The sequence below is a fragment of the Onychomys torridus genome, chromosome 5, assembly GCF_903995425.1.
Source record: "Onychomys torridus chromosome 5, mOncTor1.1, whole genome shotgun sequence".
Lineage (NCBI taxonomy): Eukaryota > Metazoa > Chordata > Mammalia > Rodentia > Cricetidae > Onychomys > Onychomys torridus.
The window spans coordinates 78526225-78545223 of record NC_050447.1 but is presented as its reverse complement, the minus strand read 5'-3'; the positions used below and the strand labels follow the sequence as shown (position 1 = coordinate 78545223).

The window sequence follows — 18999 nt, the reverse complement described above, 5'->3', positions numbered from 1 at the left end:
CTGTTAAATGACAGCCAGGGTTGTTCCAGGGAATTTCAGGATTTGCTATGTGGCTAAAAACAATGATTCAAGGGCATGGACTAGTATGATTCCTACTCAGTTCCTGGGAAGTGAAACTGCTCTCAAATCACAGCTGAGATGGGCATTAGATGGATTTCAAGACCAGTTCAGGGTCTGGAACCCTCACAGGCCAGTGGTCCTGTTACCTAGCAGAAACATGAGTGGGCATGCTTCCTCTTGGATTTCTTAGCAGCTGGTGTCGGTGGTGGGACCAAAAGCAAAAATTCATAACTAAGTCCACAGTACAATGAGTCCATTTATGACTCTGTTGTCAGACTGTTATTGTTGAACCTGCCACTTGGTACAGATCTCCCAAAAAAGTTCTTCTTGGGGTTACCCTTCTAGCTGAGTAGACACTTATCTTGACAAATTGCTAACAAATTCTTGTGGCTGTGGGAGGGATGCCTGTGGGAAACCTAAATTCAGGAGGAAACCTCCTAAACAGTCATCTCCCTCTTCTTCACTCTTATTTGTATGGCAGATAAAGTTAGAACAATATACCACACTTTGTATTTTATCAGATAATGTGGTATTGCATTGCTTTATTGTGTATTTTCATTTAGAGTTATTTACAAAGAAATGTAGGAAAATTAAAAAAATAAAATAGGTTTACAAGACAAGAAATCAAATTAAAATAAAGCAATTTCTGATCAGATTTGTAATTTCCTCTCTGCCTTCCAGAAATTCTTTGAAATAGAAGCAGAAAAAGCTGCACTACAGGATGCAACAAACATCAAAATGAATGTTTTAGCAAGAAAACTGAAGGAAAAAGAAGAAATTCTTAAGGGTTTGAGGGATGAGCTAGAACAATATGAAGAGACTGGAATTAGCAAGAGTGTAAGTTTCATTCGCTTTTATAATAAATTAATTATAGTTAATATTAAGTCATATAAATAGGATTATAGATAGCAATAATCCTGGGTTAAAAATGAATACAAACGGGGCTGAGGAGATTACCAAAGTGTAAGCATGAGGACCTAAGTTCAGGACCTAGGACCCACATAAAAGCTGGGCATGGTGGCATGTACCTATAACCATGGCATTGTGGGCAGGAGCTGAGACAATGGAATCCCTAGGACTTATTGGCCAAACTGTCTAGACAAATCAGTGGCCCCCAGGCTCAGTGAGAGATTATGTCCCAAAAAAAAGTAGAGGGTAAATAAGGAAGACCTCTGATGTTACCTCCTGGCTTTGGTTTCCACAACACGTGTGCACAGGTACACAAGGCCACACCCCCCATAAAAATGTAAACACATACACACACATACCCACTCAAAAAAAAAGAATGAAAGAGTTGGCTGGGTGTGTCTTGGTAATCTCTCCACAGTATGAGCCAGTCCATCACTTTGCTACTCTGACACATTCTAGAAAATCCATAGTAATTATACAGAGGAGTGCTATAACTATTCCCAAATGTTAATTTATCATGGAAATGAAATAACCCATTTGCCAGTGCCAAGAAAAATCCCATCCTAGAGAAAAACACCATGAATTTTTGTTGTAATTTCTAAGACCTCCATTCTCTTTATAGTCAAGATACCTGAAAAGAGACAAAGCCAATCTCCCCAAGTCAGAGGCTTCCAACAAGCCAACTGGGATTAAACAGAATTGAGGCAGGATAGAAAGATGGGAAATGATAGAGACTTAGGAAGGACAAGGATCCTTTATCCTGGCATCGGGTGGAAGCTTCTTGCTAGCTAAGAATTAAGAGTTCTAACACAAGTTAGCAATATTTGTTATAAAGGTTACCAACAATATCTCTTTGATAGACACTTTGGGGGCCTGAAGGAATATCTCAGAAGTTAAGAGTGCTGGTTTCTCTCTCTCTCTCTCTCTCTCTCTCTCTCTCTCTCTCTCTCTCTCTCTCTCTCTCTCTCTCTTTCTCCTCTCCCTTCCTCCTCCTTCCCCCTCTCTCTTTAAAGAAAGGAGATTGTATTTTCAAGTAAGAATGTTAAAATATCAATAAGCCATTGTGATCTTACTCTTCTCTGGGAATCTCACAAACAAGATATCCTAACTTCTGGAGTTTTAAGTTATCAATTGTAATCCTGTTCAATGCATCTCAAGAATTACCCTGTGGTCTCATTCACGTTCCTTAGCAACCATTTGAAGATAAGAAACCCATAAAGTCATATTTTTCAACAACTACATGTGAATGAACTATGACACTTGGGTGTTTCTTACTCTTTCCCTGAATGCTTCCTTCTGTTAAAAACAAAAACAAAAACAAAAACAAAAACAAAAAAAGAAACAAAACAAAACAACAACAAAGAAAACATTCTTAAGTGCAGGTTAACTTTTTTTTCTCTGAATGAACTCCAACTCTGCTGCAATTAGTTCATTCTGGAAATCTTTCCTATGGCCTAGTCAAGGATATGGCTTTACATAGTGGAAGCTCTGAAGGATAAGGGAAGTCTCCAGGATGTTACCGCACAGTGCTGTGCAACTGTCTTTGTCCCATCACAGCTGACAGAATGACTTTTAAATCAAGGCGTTGAGAAGGAAAATCTCACATTTCCCTACTGATAATCTCCCTGGCAAGAAGAGCCAGTCACTGCCTTCCTACTTAGGTCCAGAGCAGTGGGAACACAAATGGGAAGAGTGGACAGCAGAGAGAAGAGCTTGAAGTTCTGTCTGGGAAGAATGTGCAAGAAAGGCAGATTCCTTCTCATGCCCCGCTGGCAGTCCAAAGCAGGACAGGATTTGATCATGACCCTCTAAGAGCAAGAGATGACTGAATTGGAGTTGGAGGACTGAGGGTGAACAGGTGAAGCTAAAGGTGCGCACGTGAGCATGCATTGACCACCAATCCAGGTTGAGTCTGACCTGTCCAAAAATACCTACAACTGGAAAGGTTTCAGATTTCAGATTTTTATGTTGAATTTCAGAGTAGTTGCATTTCGGTCAGCCTCTGAAAAACATTTTACTAAATTCTCTAAGAACAAACTTCCCGGAAAACCCCTGCTGTGTAAGTTCTCAACTGAAGCCTTCAGTTGATGTTTCATCATAGACAGCTGCCCCCTCTAGTGGCTCAAAAATCCCCCTGAGATGTCACACAATGCTAACCTATGACTGGATTTGGAGCACAGAACGTAGGGAAGCAGTTAAGATACCAAGGGGAGGACCAGCAACTGCCTCAGCAGCTCAGAGTGCTTGTCACACAAGCCTGGTGACTGCAGTTCCAGCGTCAGAGTTTAAAGAGCGAACTCCACAAAGTTGTCTGCCCTCCACACACACGCTGTGGCGCTCTCGCCCCACCCTCACCATATACGCATACACACATTACTAATGAGTAAATAGTTAGCGGGAATCTCGAGAGGAATATTTTCAAAAACGTGAAATAAACCAGCTTTGCTTAGTCTGTACAAGACTTGATTGATTCTTCTGATAATCAAATTGCATCAGTAACTTATTTATGTTAATAGTCATGCTATCTCTCCTGGCTTGGCTCTGAGAGAAATCTCATGAGATTGGCTAGAAAGGGACAAGGTCACTAAATGAGTAGCCTAAACTACATGTGGGGCAGAAAGGGAGGTTTTCAAGGTACAGAAACCTGAGCTTCCAATGACAATCTTGATGCCAGTTTTCCTGAGAACAACTTCATTCCCATTTTCAGTCTGTGAGAAATCAGTGTGACTTAGCTACAGATGTGTGTGTGAGTTCTGGTTTGCCATGCTGTCTGTTGAGCATTCTCTCTGAGAACTGCAGAGAAAGCTACCCCATTAGAGTATGTTTGTGTGCCTGTGTGTACCCTTCATGTGTATGTGCACACTCACACCTGCCTGTGCACACCATACATTGACTTTAATTTCAACTGGCTTTTCATGTTTCCTTCTTGCCCCAACATGACCAAGCTGTGCAACCATCATCTACCCACCCTCCATGGATGAACAGATCTGCCTGTTGCTAACAACACTGCCACTGCGACAGAGCTGTCATTCAAGAATGAGGACACTGCAGGGCTGCGCTGTCCTAGGGTGCCACTTTCCTGGTTGTCACTCACTGGGGAAGCACCTGCTCTTCTGTGTGGCTGTCACGAGGCAAGGGCGCGCATCACAATCCTGCTTGTCCCCCTCCTGCCCCCTGCCATCCACAAATTGAGATGTCTGAGTGCCATCCATGGAGTCTGCAGAATTGAGACGCTAACATCACACACAGAGGAGGACTGCTGAGAATGCACACAGAGAGCTCTGAGGCAGGAACTTCTCAGACCCTGCTTCATATGAGTCACTTGCCAAGAGAGATAGACTGACATGGGCAGTCTGGGCTGAAGCCTGAGATGCCACCTCTCCAACAAGTTCCCAACTGATGCCTAGGCACTTGGTCAAGAGCACATTGAGAGAAGGAAGCTTCCTGCTTTGGGAAGCACTTCTTTCCAGATTCCACTTGGAGTTCTGAGACCTGCAATCAGATATATTGTGAGCCTTATGCATATTCACAACAGAAACTGCATTTATCCCACCGATTCAAGGCCTCGTTTTCATAAAATGATAGCAAAACAAGAGTGGGGGAAGTACCTTTATGAATTTAAAATCCCAGGATGATTGTGGACGACACGCTTTTGGCTTATACTGTGCCTTTCTTTAAGTACCCAGCTAACTTTCCTCGAATGATCTCCACTTTCTTTAACCTTGTTTTATGAATGCAGCTTATTTTTAAGGAGATTCATGGTTTAAGCAAGCCGGAGCTAGCAATGTAGGGCAGATGGCTGAAGGAACATCACCACAAAACTTGCCACTTGAGTGGGAGAGAGGACGGCAGCAGCCAGGACGAAGGCTTTGTTCCCTTTGCTAATGAAGTGTCCTCATTGCCCTGGGTGTCTGAATAGTTAATTACTTGCAGTTCCTGCAGCTGGCAGATGGTGGGGACAGCGCTAAAGGCTAACCTCTGGATAGCCGGGGCTGCCTGGGGATGAAGGGAGGAAAAGTGCCTGAGAACTTGTTTTCCTGGGTTCCTGCTGCCCTCACAGAGCCTCAGAAAACGTTAGCTGGGAGCTGGTCCCGCTTTCATCTCCACCTGATTTGTTCAAATAGTTCCTAGGTTACAAATGATCACAGGCACCTGTGTAATCCTCTATGGATGGCCGTGAACTGCTAGGTGTCAGATACAGGCATAAACAGATTCTAGTCTGTGTTTATTTATTTGTTTGTTTGTTTGTTTGTTTCTTTGTTTGTTTGTTTTAAAAGTCCTCGTAGACCATAAATACATTCTGTAATAGTCTCAACTTTAGCGATGGGAGACAAAGAAATACCGAGTTTCCCTTTATTTTACTAAGAAAACCACGCTGTTTCTTAACTGCTCACTAGACCAGTTAGTGCTCCTTTCGTTCTGCTTGTTAGAGCACTATGGTTGCCTGGTTAGGAGGGTGAAGAGTTCAAGACCAAGGGCTTGAGGGATGCCTCAGTGCTTCAGAGCACAGGTTGCTCTTCCAGAGGATCCAGGTTCAAGTCCCTTCACACGCACATGGCAGCTCACAACCATCTGTAACTCCAGTTCCAGGGGTCTCACATCCTCTTCTGACTTCCAGTAGTACCAGGTGGACACATGATGCACATATATGTGCAGGCAAAATACTCATACACATAAGTAAGTAAGTAAGTTAAGTAAGTAAGAAAGTAAATCTAACAGGGATAGCCAGGCTGGGCTATATAATGCTAGCCTGTCTCAATGACAATACATAAAATTAGAAATTAATTATGCTGGGATAATTTAAATAGAATGAAGAGTCAGAAGCTCAAAGATTTGTACCCAAGCTTAGTATAATACTCAACAACATATTCAAATGATATTAAATCCAATATATATGATTATAATTCCATTAGTAAGCCACTAATTTTAAAGGGTTTTATTAACATACTACAAGAAATTTCAATACTTGTTTTTCTTTTAAAACATTATGATCACAGAGAGAAACATTTTAATAATTTACTCTCTGGTCTCTCAAAAGTTAAGTCAGCGTACAGTTAGTTCAGAAGGAAATCGGTGTATTGGAAAGATCACTTTGTTTTTGAGTGTCTGTTTATTCTTATTTATTTGCAATCATGGAATTACTATAAAAGAAACAACTCATAATTCAGCTAAGATTACTTTGAAGTTCATAAGTTATTTTCAAGTCTATGGGAATTTCAAAGCAAGGCATGTAGAATTGTTTTCCTATTTTAGCATAATAATACAACCCTTATTTTGAAATTGCATGATCCGTGATGGAGTATAAAATTCTGCACCAGCCTCCCTGGTCCATGACATCTTAATTTTTTTTAAGTGTGTCCATAAAATGTAGACAACCATAGGCGAGTATATTCAGATGTTTTCAATAGCTTTGAAACAGACAAGAAGAAGAAGAAAAAAAAAAGAGTAGCCTTCCCAAATAAACTTCTATGGCATAGGAAAAAGCCTCCATCATAATGGACATGGCAAGATTTAAACAAAAGACACACATAATAAAAATGTAAATGAGTTTGCTTTCCTAAAACTATAACTTTAAAGTCTTTTGTTGTAAGTTATCCTGAAACCTTCTTACAAGGTAATCACTTTGCATAGAGATTTAAACCCTAGCCTTCAATAGCGTTAACTGCCTGCACAGCCCCTGTGACAGGCATGCAAAGCCACGTTAATGTTCAGACTATGAATTGCCTCTGGGTGGCTCCTCCACCCAGCAGAAAACCAACTGTGTGGATATCTGCGCGCCTGATGGGCTCCATGCGGCTCCCAGCCTGCACACGTCACCCCTTTGACATGTGATGGGCTCCTCACGACACTGGCAGCGCCCGACACTGGGAAATGCCACAAAGGCAACAAGCCCCCCTCCTTAGCCTTGCACTTTGCCACCCCCTGGCGCTGCCCATCCATGGTCTCTCCAGCCTGCCTAGTTACGGGGGACAGTGCTTCAGAGACTCCGAGAGAAGTGTGGGTGGAGGGGCCCCAGCTGCCTCCCTGGACACAGCCTCCATAATGAATTGACCTGAATGATGAGGGCACACAAACAGTATGATATGCATTATTCCTGTCAATAAAATGTCCCCATGTGCTGGGGTCTTTGTACAGAATGTACTGTGGCCTTTCTTCCAGCCAGATCTATTTAGTCCCCTTCCTTTTTGCTATTCATATTATAAGTGTGTAATAGAATTCAGAAAATTATATGATAGCGCCTCTGTATCTGCATTGTCCTGGAGTTGCATATGGAATGCCCTATCTTCACAGGACACTTTTGCCGGGGAGACTGGCTCTCCGAAGGCATTCTCAGAAAAGGAAATGATGGAATACAAGATGGAGAATGAGAGGCTGCAGCAAGTGATCGCAGTCTTGGAAGAGGAAGCACAAATGAACCTGAAAGAAAATTCCATGTTAGGTAACGCTGCTACCCTTTCCTTGTGAACCTGAAAGAAAGTGCCATCTCAGCTCTTAACCCCGTCCTTGTGAAGAGTGGGACATGTCCTGAAATTCAGCACTCTTTGGCTTTTCCTCTTATATGTGTTTAGTTATTTACACCTAAAATAAATCAGTTTGATAGGTATCCTTGTTTTTTTTTCTTTTAAGATAACTTTCCTTGCTTGGAACATAGCATTTATCTGTATTTGTGCTACCAAGCTAGACCAGATGAACTCCGAGTGTTTATTTCTAAAAACAAAACAAAACAAAACAAACAAAAATACACTTTAGTCTTAGCAAAAAAAAAAAAAAGTGCTAGTTAGTTGATTCTACTTCACTTAGAAGTGCTGTCGACAGATACATGTGCTGATTTTCTTAAACTATAGCATGCATACAGGAACATGACAGGATATGCTTGTGGAAAAGCAAGCTTAGCCTTTCAGAACAAAATGCTGGGACTCACTTACACTCAATTTTGATCCAAATTTTAAATGCAAATTTTCCTTTTATCACCAAAAGCACACTGCTTTAAAGTGCCTTTAAATGTTAACTGTTGCTATTGTATTTGTGTGTTTAGTATGATGTTCTGGAAATCTACAGTATGAAAGCAGAGCAAAGATTAAGAACGTGGGCGTGAGCATTGGTGAAATGAGCTGTATTGTAGTGTCCTTTTAGTACAGGACGACGCCATGCCACTGCGACTCCATTTCTCTTTTGATGTGGCATGACAATGCTTTCCCAGGTTGTGGTCTTTCTTGGAGAATCATAAAGTGCCACCTGCTAAAACACTTTGTATTGGCTGTAACTAACAGCAAAAAATGTCTATTGCCACTGTTGATGAAAAGCATCTAGCCCTCAGCCACACTTGGATCTTGAACTTACTTCTTACTCCCTATCCAACCGGCCAACCTAACAGCAGGAAGAAGGCTGTGAATGTCAAGGGCATTTGTGAAGGTCACAATCCTGCTAGGACTTCTGAACACCATGCCTGCCACTGCCTCTACAACCTGCCCCAAAGCAGGCAGTTTGAATACAGGGGCATACGTGTGTAATTTCATGGTCGGCCTCTCTCTCCTTTTGTTTACAGAGGATGAAGTTATGTATCTGAAAGAGATGGCAGACCAGGATCAGCGAACTATTCAAAGGGTACGAACATCTTTTACATTGATAAATGACTCTTTTTAAATTGAAATATCAGCACCATTGGTGAAATGACATCATGCCCAGGGTGTCTTCAAATGTAGAGAAAGTTGGCATAGACATTTCCCCATTATGTCATTTTAGCAACATATTTCCTTCTTATCTGGAATAAAGTAGCTAGTAATAAATAAGAATTCTGACTGAAAAACCCACTGGAATATTGATAATCACTTATTTAATGGAGATATATCAGCATATGTATCTTGTGGTTGTAAGGAACTGACAAGTTATAGATCGTTGAGAGTTTCCAACTGCTGCTTATAAGCATCTATTACTAAGAAAGAGACCACACTGCCACATGCTGTTTGCAAGCCAGACGTTGGTTGACATTTTTTTTTTCTGATTGAGAATGAATTGGCTTATTATGCTAGGTCAGTCTTTATTTAAAGCAAGAAAAGTTTCAGTATCATGAAAATCAAGAATCCCAGGTGCATCCAATGCATGGGACAAAGCAGTAGCCCCGCCCCCAGGCCCTGCTGGTGAGCCACCCTGCTTCAAGTCTTCTGAGCAATACTCCTCCCATGTGCAGTCAGTCAGTCTTTCTTGGACTGTGATCCTCAGTGCAGACAGCACACTATGTCATCTGTGCTGACGACCTTACCTGGAACCCTGAAATACACCCCTCCCTGTAGGGGTGCATAGAATAAAGATGCATTTAGAGTTCATAAAATTTACAGATGAAAAGACAGAACCACATCCCTAAACTAGTCCAAGAAATGTGTATATTTTCCAGTAATTCAACCAACTATCAATTTTTAAGTTAAAGTAAGCAAAATTAAAAACATGGATCTTGGAGCAGGAGAGAAAGCTCAGTGGTTAGGGCATTGGCTACACTTCCAGAGACCTGGGTTCTGTTCCCATGACCCACCCAACCAACTATAATTCCAGTTGCAGAGGATTTGATGGCCTCTACATACAGGGCATGCATTTGGTACACAGACATACATGCAAGCAACACAACCATACATATAAAAATAAATACTTAAAAAAGAGAGAATATAAATATAAACATTTATACATATACACATATCTATGTGTACACACACACACACACACACACACACACACACACACACACAACTTTGTTCTCAATTATACAAGTCACATTTCAAAGCCTGGTGGTCACATGGACCCAAGTAATTTAGGGTCAGATTCCAACCAGGTCTGACTTTGCAGCACAGGATATTCATGGAGTTTAGATAAAACTAGTTTCAAGATCCATAGTTAACACTGACAGGTCTGAGCCGGCCATGTTTCCCTCTGCTAGGTAGATTTCCATGAAATGATTTCATTTTCTTGTCCCTCACCTGGTCTCCTACAGCAGCACTGTAAACCCCACTGTTACAAAGTAGCAATGGCATCTGTGAACAGACAGTCCAAGTTTCTCCAGATCGGCTTCATTAGTGTAAAAATGAAATATCTGGATTCTGGTTTCACTTTGCCTACAAGGGAAGCACACTATTCATTTAAAAAGGCCCCAGGCCACTCATCCTCACTACCTCTGGTGAGAATGAGTTACAGAGGCTTCCTAGTCTATATGGAATACAATATGTGCTTAGAGCCAAAAGTGTCCCTGCAGTCCTCAAGGATGCAAACTACGCCCTGTGCGAGCTGAAATTGCTCATCCACAGGCTGCCTCAGAGTCTCGATTTGCGCTGCCCAGGGCTGCCTCCTGGCCACATGTGACCACTGGACATTTGCAATGTGGCCAATGCAACTGAGGGGATTCATTCTGAACAGTTTTAAATGTAAATGGAAAAAACACAATGTTTGTTTCAATGAATGGAAAAAACCTTCATGTTTTCAATAATTTAGATAATGAATCTGCCTTCTTATTTGAAAGTTTTCTGAAATCTACACAAATAAGAATTTAGCTCTCCAATTTATGCTATAATTGAAAAAGATATATATATATATGTATTTTTTAATTATATAAAATAAGAGATAGTTCCCTTAGAATTCTAATATTTATTAGTATTTGGAGTGTATATGTAGGGATAGATAAAAATAGTTTTAATATCATGATTTACTTTTTAACAAAGCTACTATAAAATTGAATGTATGTATATGACTCACAATGTATTTCTGTTTGCCAGCTCTATTTTGGATAACTATAGCACAATGGTTCTCAACCTTCCTAATGCTGCCACCCTTTAATACAGTTTCTCATGGTGTGGTGACCCCAACCATAACATTACTTTTATTGCTACTTTATAACTGTAATTTGGGATTGTTATGAATTACAACATAAACATTTGATGTACAGGATCTCTGATATGCAGCCCCCTATGAAAGGGTCATTTGGCCTTTAAATACAATCTGCTAGAGTACAGCCAATCTCTTTCAGCTCAGTCATCCTCTGACAGTCCTGTGTTTCTCATTTGCTTTTCCTTCCAATCACTGGAACTTAATACAGACACAGAATATAGACTCACTTATTGAGAAGAAATAATCTGGATCCCTGGGTTCCTGTTTGCCCTGTGAGCTCGTTCTTGTCCCCCCACTTCCTCTTTCTCCTAGGCTTACCAAGTATGTACTAGAGATAATAATGGATGTGGAAGTGGTATGTCAACTGGAAGCAGGTCAGACCTTGTTGAACAAGAAAGAACAGATCTTTGAAGTTTGTTCCCAATACCCTTCAGTAAATTAATTCAATGGTGTTTATTAGGTGTTTGTGAATGTCACCACTCCACTACTGCTAGAAAAATATTAAATGTGTGGGTGATCCATGGAGAAGAGATGCTGTCTCCATCTGGAGAGTTCTAGAAAACATTCATAGACATTCCCATGCTCTTTCTCTTGAGGTCCTCTTAGGTGGGCTGCCTGAGCTGTTATTTCCCAGAGGACAAGAGGGCACAGAAGCTGGCGGCCAAGTGTGTTGATGAGTGAGTGGTGTGACGTGTATTCCAGGACTTTCTGAAATGTGACGTGGCTGACTATTATAATAGGGACCTGTTGAGAAGCCAAAGTGAGAATTCATTGTGTAGCACAAAGAGGAAGCCTAGAGCCCGGGGAAGAGGCAGACAGAACAAGAACCAATGGGGAAAAAACAAGCTCAAACGCTTCAACTAAGGCACAAGTTCCCTTCTTTAATTGGTAGATGCAATTGAAAAAGAAGTTGAAAATGGGTCTGAGTTTGGGTAAGCCGACTTCGCCTTCTGCCAAGGGTAAGTGCCCTACAGTATGGACTTCAGTAGCCTCTGTGTTTTAGTTCAGGTGACTGAACAACAGAGTCTTGAAGCCTGTCTCCATCCACTGCCACCTCGAAGCAGTCCCTACTTGAAACTTCATTCTAGTAGGTGGCACACCAGGAGGCAGAGGGGACCATCCAAATGTGATGCCCAGCAAGCTGGGGAGGCTACAGCAAGTGTGCCTAGCTTGGGTGGTAGGAGATCAAAGCTGGCTGAAGGCAAGGCATTGAGCTGCTTCCCAGAAGCCAGACAGAGCTTGGCAGGAAAAACTGAGAGTCCAGAAGGAAATCCTAAGGATTGTTAGAAGCCACTTCTTAAGGGGCAAGTTGTGTGGTTTCACTTGGGCTGTTCACAAGGGAAGGGTGGTAAAGGTCAGGCACACAGGAAAGGGTTACTCATGCCAAGGGGTTGGATGCCTTCTGAGTCCCTGGAGAAACAGGCAGACTTGTGTTTCATCAAGATGACTAGGAAGTGGGGAGAGGGGACCTGAGCCGAGGGGGCAAGTCAACACGTGACCAGGATAAACAGAAGACAATACAGAGTCGTGAAGAATGGCTCTGGAGACAGCTATCAGATTAGTAAACATAATTAATTGATTGAGTTTAACAGAGGTCTGAATTAAGGTTTGAATTTTACTGATATAAACAGAGATTGTTTGAAACCCTCCCCCCCCCAAAAAAAAGAAAACAAAAGCTACATGAGGATAGAGGTAAAATGTATGATTTTTAAGGAGTATTTTCAGCCAATATGAATATAGTTAGATACACAGATAAATATAACACAAAAACATGAAGGAAGAGAATGTGCCATACAGAAAGTTTAGCAAAGTTGTTATGGGGGATAGATTGATTCACTGCCTTATATGATGATGTCATATCTGAGGGTAGCAAGGAAAATTGTAAGTACATTAGCATTGTTTTTGTATATTAGCTTGGCTATATAATAATATTATCAGAACATAATAATCTGTAGGAAATTAATTTTTCCTTTGATCACATTGGGATCCATTTTTCTCCTATATTAAAATGTGTTTTTAGCACATTCTACTGAGGAAAACATTTTAGGTGTTGTGTTCTTATCTTTAGTCAAAATGCCTCATTTCTCTCTATTACAGTTAATGGACAGTAGAGACAGACTGAGATACGAGCTGGATTGCGAAAAACTTGCCATGCAAGATTTGGTAAGATGATTTATATCCCCCTAAGGAATCTGAATTTGAGACTTTAATAACCTGAATGTGTTAGGCGCTTCCCTTGCAACTTTGCTGTGAACAATTTGTTCCTCCTTCATCAAAATCCTAAGTGTACAGATAACTGTAGAGACGTTTAAGTAGGCGTTTGAAGGAAAATTTTGAATGATGGTATGTTAAGCTGGAAGTAAACTCTGGGGAAGAAACAGTATGACCACTTAAAACAGTGTATAAACTATTTTCATTTTATCCTGGAAATCTGAAAGCAAAATGAAGTCTGAGAGCCCAGGATTTTGAAGGATTTGCTGTTTTTAGTTACAAATTGCAGTAAGTGACAACAAGAAAGGAGCCCAGCTAGATAGTTTGGCATTCTGTGGTGGTCTCATAAGACAACACTGCCTTTTCAAGTTCTTTAAAGGGAACTTTCCAGACGGCTGGTCTTTTATCAGTTGACTCCCCACCCCCAGGCCCTCGCCACCAGCCCCTGGTGCTGCACTGGCTGTCAGCTGATCGCCGCTGGTACGTCTTTGTTACAGTAAACTGTGTTTATTATAATAAAAAATAAAACACAGCTTGACTTGGGTCTCCAATGTGCTTGGAAAGAATATGACTCTGTCTGCAGGAGACAAGGTTGCTCCAGGAAAGCCACACCACTTCGGATAGTGAAACATTTGCTTTTTCAAAGCTTGTCACACTTGTGCCAAGTTGTGACTGTCTCCCAACCCTGTTTTGTTACTCTCGGGCACCCTGTGTTTTGGGTTCCTTGTCATAGAAATTAATGCAAAACAATGGTCCTGGATTACAATGAAGCCTTCTATGAAACCAACTTGGGAATGCAGGCGAGGGGGAAAAATTAAGACCCACTTTTCACAAACACCACGTGTTAGCAAATGCGTTGCTTGGTCCTTTAATTTTAAATACCTACATATAAAAAGCTTCCCTCCTTTGAGTCCACTTGGTAGATTTCTGGTATTCCCACAGTCTGTCTTCTTTGCTCTTCTAGCGAAGCCCAGCCTCTGCCTCCAAAAGTTAAATATACACATAGTGATTAAAGGGGAGTGTTTTTATTGGGTGGGAAGTAAATGTGACATTGTTAGTTTGTCAGCCGCAGTTGAGAAGAACCGAAGCCCTCCAGCAGTGAATTTGTGCCTGTACTGGGAGTAGACCCCATGGCCCTTTCTTTTTTAAAAACTGTAAGTGTTCAACGGGTGCTATTGTATCGCCCACAGGGGAACCAATCCCATTTTATTTTGTTGTTTAGGAGTTTGTTGAGCCCCAAGCTTGTTGCCAAGCAGCAAGAGCCTGCCTAGAAAAAAAAAACAAAAAACAAAAAAAACAAAAACAAAAACAAAAAATAGGACAATACTAGAGTTTTTAGTATGCTTAGAACTAGTTTCGGGGCGGTTCCAGTTTTCAGTAGGGGCGTGAGCTGAAGTCTGTCCTCTGGACCAAGGTTGGCATGTTGGACTTGCTTCCCTCCATCTCCCCTAGGCACTGATGCTGCATTAGAGGGAGGTGACTTTGGAGGTCCTGGGCACTGTTGTTTCATACCATGTTGTTTATCCATATAGAGTGATGGAGTATGTTGAAAAGGAGTGGAGGAAAGAGGAACTGGCTGTTATTTTATAAACATCAAATTTCTCACGGAAGGTTTTCTGTTCTTTAGTTTTCTGTGACTGTTTCCCAAAATATTTTTCTGGCCTTTTAAGAGTCCCATATAAAACGTCAATGCATATCTAAAAAAACAATACCACTACAATAAGCATAGGCAAGCAATCACATGTGATATGTTAGAATTGTCACTAGACTAGTATTTGAGAAATCGAAGGAGAAAAGACTCATTTTGGCCCATAGTTTCCAAGGTTCCAGATTGTGGCCCTCTAGGTTTATTGTTTCTAAACCTGTGATGAGGTAGAACATCTGGGGGCAGAAATGGTGGAACGTAAGATGTCAGGAAGAGGCCAACAGGGGGACCCAGGAAAAGATATAGTCCCTAAGGGCATGCTTCATATATTTTCTAGCTAAAGTGTCACCTTGAAGTGTCAACTACCTCTTAATAATGCTGGTTACTTATTAATCCCTCAGTATACAAATCCGTTGATTAGGTCAGAGTACTCATGACCCAATAGCTTCTCCATGATTGGGTCCATTTTCTGCAGACCTAGCCTTTAACACACAAGTTTTTTGGAGGGCACGGCGGGTGGGGGGAGGGCAGTTTCATATCCCTGCAGTAACATATGGAGAACTTGTAGCCCTAGAAGGGGCTTTGAAAAAATGCAGGAAATAGTTCTGCACCTTTCTACAGCTCCTAAGTGAATGCTTTTCATGTGTCTTAAAGTGCACAAAGGAGAGGGTTCCCCATCAGAAAAGAACTTGACCAAGCTCTTTCCTTGACCTGTTAGTCATATGTTTCATCTCTCTCTGCTTTCTCAGTGTGCCTAGAGTCAAGACAGACGGGGACACATTCTGGGGACACAGCACTAGCAGACTCCTGAGGTCCACTTGCTTCTGTAACTGGGCTCCAGGTGTCCAAATTCCTTTTAATGCATGTTTCAAGTCCCCCCCCAGTCCTAATGTGTGTGATACGGCAGTGTTTGGGAAACAGATCTTTCCTGTGATCTGAGCAAAACCGCATTGATCCCAAAATTCTGGGAAGACTAGCACCAAATGAGCAGTGGTGGTGAGTGACTGGTCACTGTATACCACACTGTCAAAGGCATTCTACTCTCATGTTCTCACTGCCCACTTGTCAGTCCAGTGTGTCCCCTGAAGTCCTAGACAGCAGAAAGTCCTGCTCCACCTGTACTAATTATACAGTCAAAAGGGCAGAGGGCAAAGCTGATGATAGGAAGAACTCCCTCCATTAATTGGTGTTCACATAGCCTCTAAAAATCTGCACTGTACACTCAGGAGCGCTATGAATGATTTAAGTAATTAGCACCATATTGTCATGAAAATAATTTACAATTTACAGAATTCCAAATGGCTTTAGGGACTTTGAGGATCCTTGAGCCACACTTTGATATCTGCTATACTATTTAATAATAAGTTGAAAATATGCCTAGCCAGTTGTAAAGGAAATGTCTGCTCTTTTATGCTTTTGATCCTCTTCTTTTCTAGTAATTAATAACTAGTAACCCTTCACTAATAACTTTTCCTTGGCACACTGTTGTTAGAATGTTACATTAGTACTACATTTCTCTCTCTATATATATATTCTTTTCATTATTCTTTATTATGTTTTTGAGGCAGGATCCTGTCATCTAGCTCAGTCAGGCCTAAAACTTGTGATCCTCCTGTCTCAGCCCCCAAGTCAAAGGACCACAGTGTTCCACCACGCCCGGCTACATTGCTGTATCTCAATGGACTGTGCTATTAATGTTAGGCTCAGGCAGAAAGTCCCACACATGGGGCTAGAGAGCTGGCTCGGCATGTAAGGCACTTGCCATACAAGCATGAGGGCCTGAGCTCTGCCGGTGACATCTCTTCTCTTCTCCTCTCGTTGGTGTCATCAGGATGCTGATTCCAGAACGATTCCCACAATGGATGCCATTTTTCCTATAGTGAAGAGACATTCTGAAGGTTTCCACCTGGTGGCCCTTGCCATCCTGAGCCTTTTTGTGCTTGTATCCTGGCACCATGTATGAGTCTATGCATTGTAATTTAATGTTAATTCCTTATTTGCTAAATAATTTTCAAAATTAACTCTACTGATGCATAGTACTGACATCACCATAGGAAAGTTCCACAGCCTCCCAATTTTGCAAACAATTAGTATTTGGGGATTTTTTTTTAAAGATTTTGTTTTTAACCAGTCAGTCTGGTATGTATAATATTTAAGTTTATGATTTTAACCTGTTTTGTTGACTATTGGTGAAATCAAATACCTCATGCTATGTCTCATACCTGAACGCCCTCTTTTCAACCCTTCCTGTTAGTGTCTATTAAATAGTATGACTTTACTTTTATTAAGTTGGGATGATCAAGTTTCACTATTCTTCATGCGGGTATCCAGTTTCCTCAGCACTGTTTGTTGAAGATGCTATGTCTTTTTCAATGTGTACTTTGGCATCTTTGTCAAAAATTGTGGAGCTGTAGTTTCATGGACTTAAATCCTCTGTTCTACTCCATTGGTTTGTATGTCTGCTTTATGCCAGGACCATGCTATTTGTCTCACAATAGCTTTGTAGTATGACTTGAAGTCAGATATGGTGATATCTCTAGCATTATTCTTTTACCCAGAATTGTTTCTCACTATCTAGAGTCATTTGTGCTTCCATATGAATTTTTTTTATTTGGTTTTGGTTTTGGTTTTGGTTTTTGAGGTAAAGTTTCTCAGTGTAACAGTTCTAGCTGTTCTGGAACTCACTCTCTAGACCAGGCTGGCCTCGAACTCAGAGATCTGCCTGCCTCTACCTCCCAAGTGTTAAGACTAAAGGTGTGTGCCGCCACTGCCCAGCTTCTAAATGAATTTTAATATTGTTTTTTTTTGTCTGTTTCTGTGAAGAATAGAGCTCAAATTTTGATGTATATTACAATAACTCTGTAGATTGCTCTTGGCAGGATGGCCATTTCACAATGTTAACCCTACCAATCTGTAATGATAGGAAGCCTCTCCATTTTCTACTGTCTTTCCCAATTTCATTTCAAAGTTTTCATTGTAGAAGTCTCTCTTTTCCTTGGTTCATTTTATTCCAAGGTATTGGGCAAGATGGTGCCATTGTGAATGGGATTGTTTCTTTGATTTCTTTCTCAGTATGTTTGCCATTGACATATAGGATGACTATTGATTTCTATTATGTTAATTTTGTATCCTGACACATTATGGCTGATCCCATTCTAAATTTGATGAGAGTCATAAACTGATTTAAGAAACCAAGAAATCTCAAAGTAGAATATATCTAAAGAAACCCACTGTAGGTCACATTATAATTAAATTCCAGACAAGAGACCAGAGGAAAAGAATTGTAGCCAGAGGAAAATGATAGGACTTTGAATGAATTGTATTATAACAGAGCACAGATTCAATAACATTTCTTATTTAAAGGAAGTTATCACCCAGCAATAATGACAACAGAAAGAGGAGAACATTAAGAGAGTGTGTGAGAGCAACAGTGTGGGTGAGCATGACTGCAGACTGGTCTGTAAGTTGTTGAAATTGGCTTTCACAGTTGTTAAGACATTGTAATACCATCTAATGTTCTACCCTCCATCTATGCAGAAGAAATGTTGAAAACCAATCTACTTTAAAGGGACAAGTGTGATGCCCGAGCAACAGGCTGGCTGGTTGATCATCCTCCTAAAAAAATAAAAAAGGAAAAAAATTTTACACTTCTCTCAATGTTGTTATAAATTCTATATGTAGATTTGGATACCTGTTGTAACTCCAAGAAAACTGTACAAAGTACCACAATTTTAAAAAAACTAGAAATAAGTAAAATTAAGAAATAAGTTTTAAAACATCAGTAAAATCTTTAAAATCATCTCAGTAGCCAATAGAGAGTAAGAGAAAAGAAACAGGATGAAAACCAAAAAGGAAAAAAAAACAATAAAATGGTAGAAGGAGTTTTATATTTATAATTTCTGTAACTGTAAAGAGCCAAGGACATCAAGTTAAAAAACAACAACAACAACAACAACAACAAAGAATAGGATAAGAAATTACAACCCAATAGTATACTACATACAAGAAATTCACTAACTCCCATTACACAAGTAAGTTGAAAGCAAATAGAAAAAGTAGTCTGTAAACAATTTAAAAACAAAACAAGATTGACCTCAACAACTTCAGACAAAGTAGACTGGAGGAGAAAAAAGAATTACTGTAAAGGAAAGTGATTTTTTTAAAAAAAATCTGTCTGCCAAGAAGACACAATGATCCCAAATGCATATGGGGTATAAGACAGCATAAGGAGCAGGTATTTGTGGAGCTGAAGAGCTGAAAAAGCAAATAGATAAATCCACAATATGACTGGGAACATTTTAAAACTC

The 18999-nt window shown here is 40.6% G+C and overlaps 1 protein-coding gene across 1 annotated transcript in view; it reads left to right on the top strand.

Annotated features, from left to right (window-relative positions):
- The window catches only part of C5H10orf67 (chromosome 5 C10orf67 homolog), a 112040-nt gene that overhangs the window by 28308 nt on the left and 64733 nt on the right, over positions 1-18999 (top strand). The window contains exons 5-8 of the mRNA XM_036188878.1: positions 742-897; positions 7261-7408; positions 8516-8574; positions 12934-12999. Of these exons, the coding sequence (XP_036044771.1) occupies positions 742-897; positions 7261-7408; positions 8516-8574; positions 12934-12999 (429 nt within the window). The remainder of the gene's footprint in view (positions 1-741; positions 898-7260; positions 7409-8515; positions 8575-12933; positions 13000-18999) is intronic.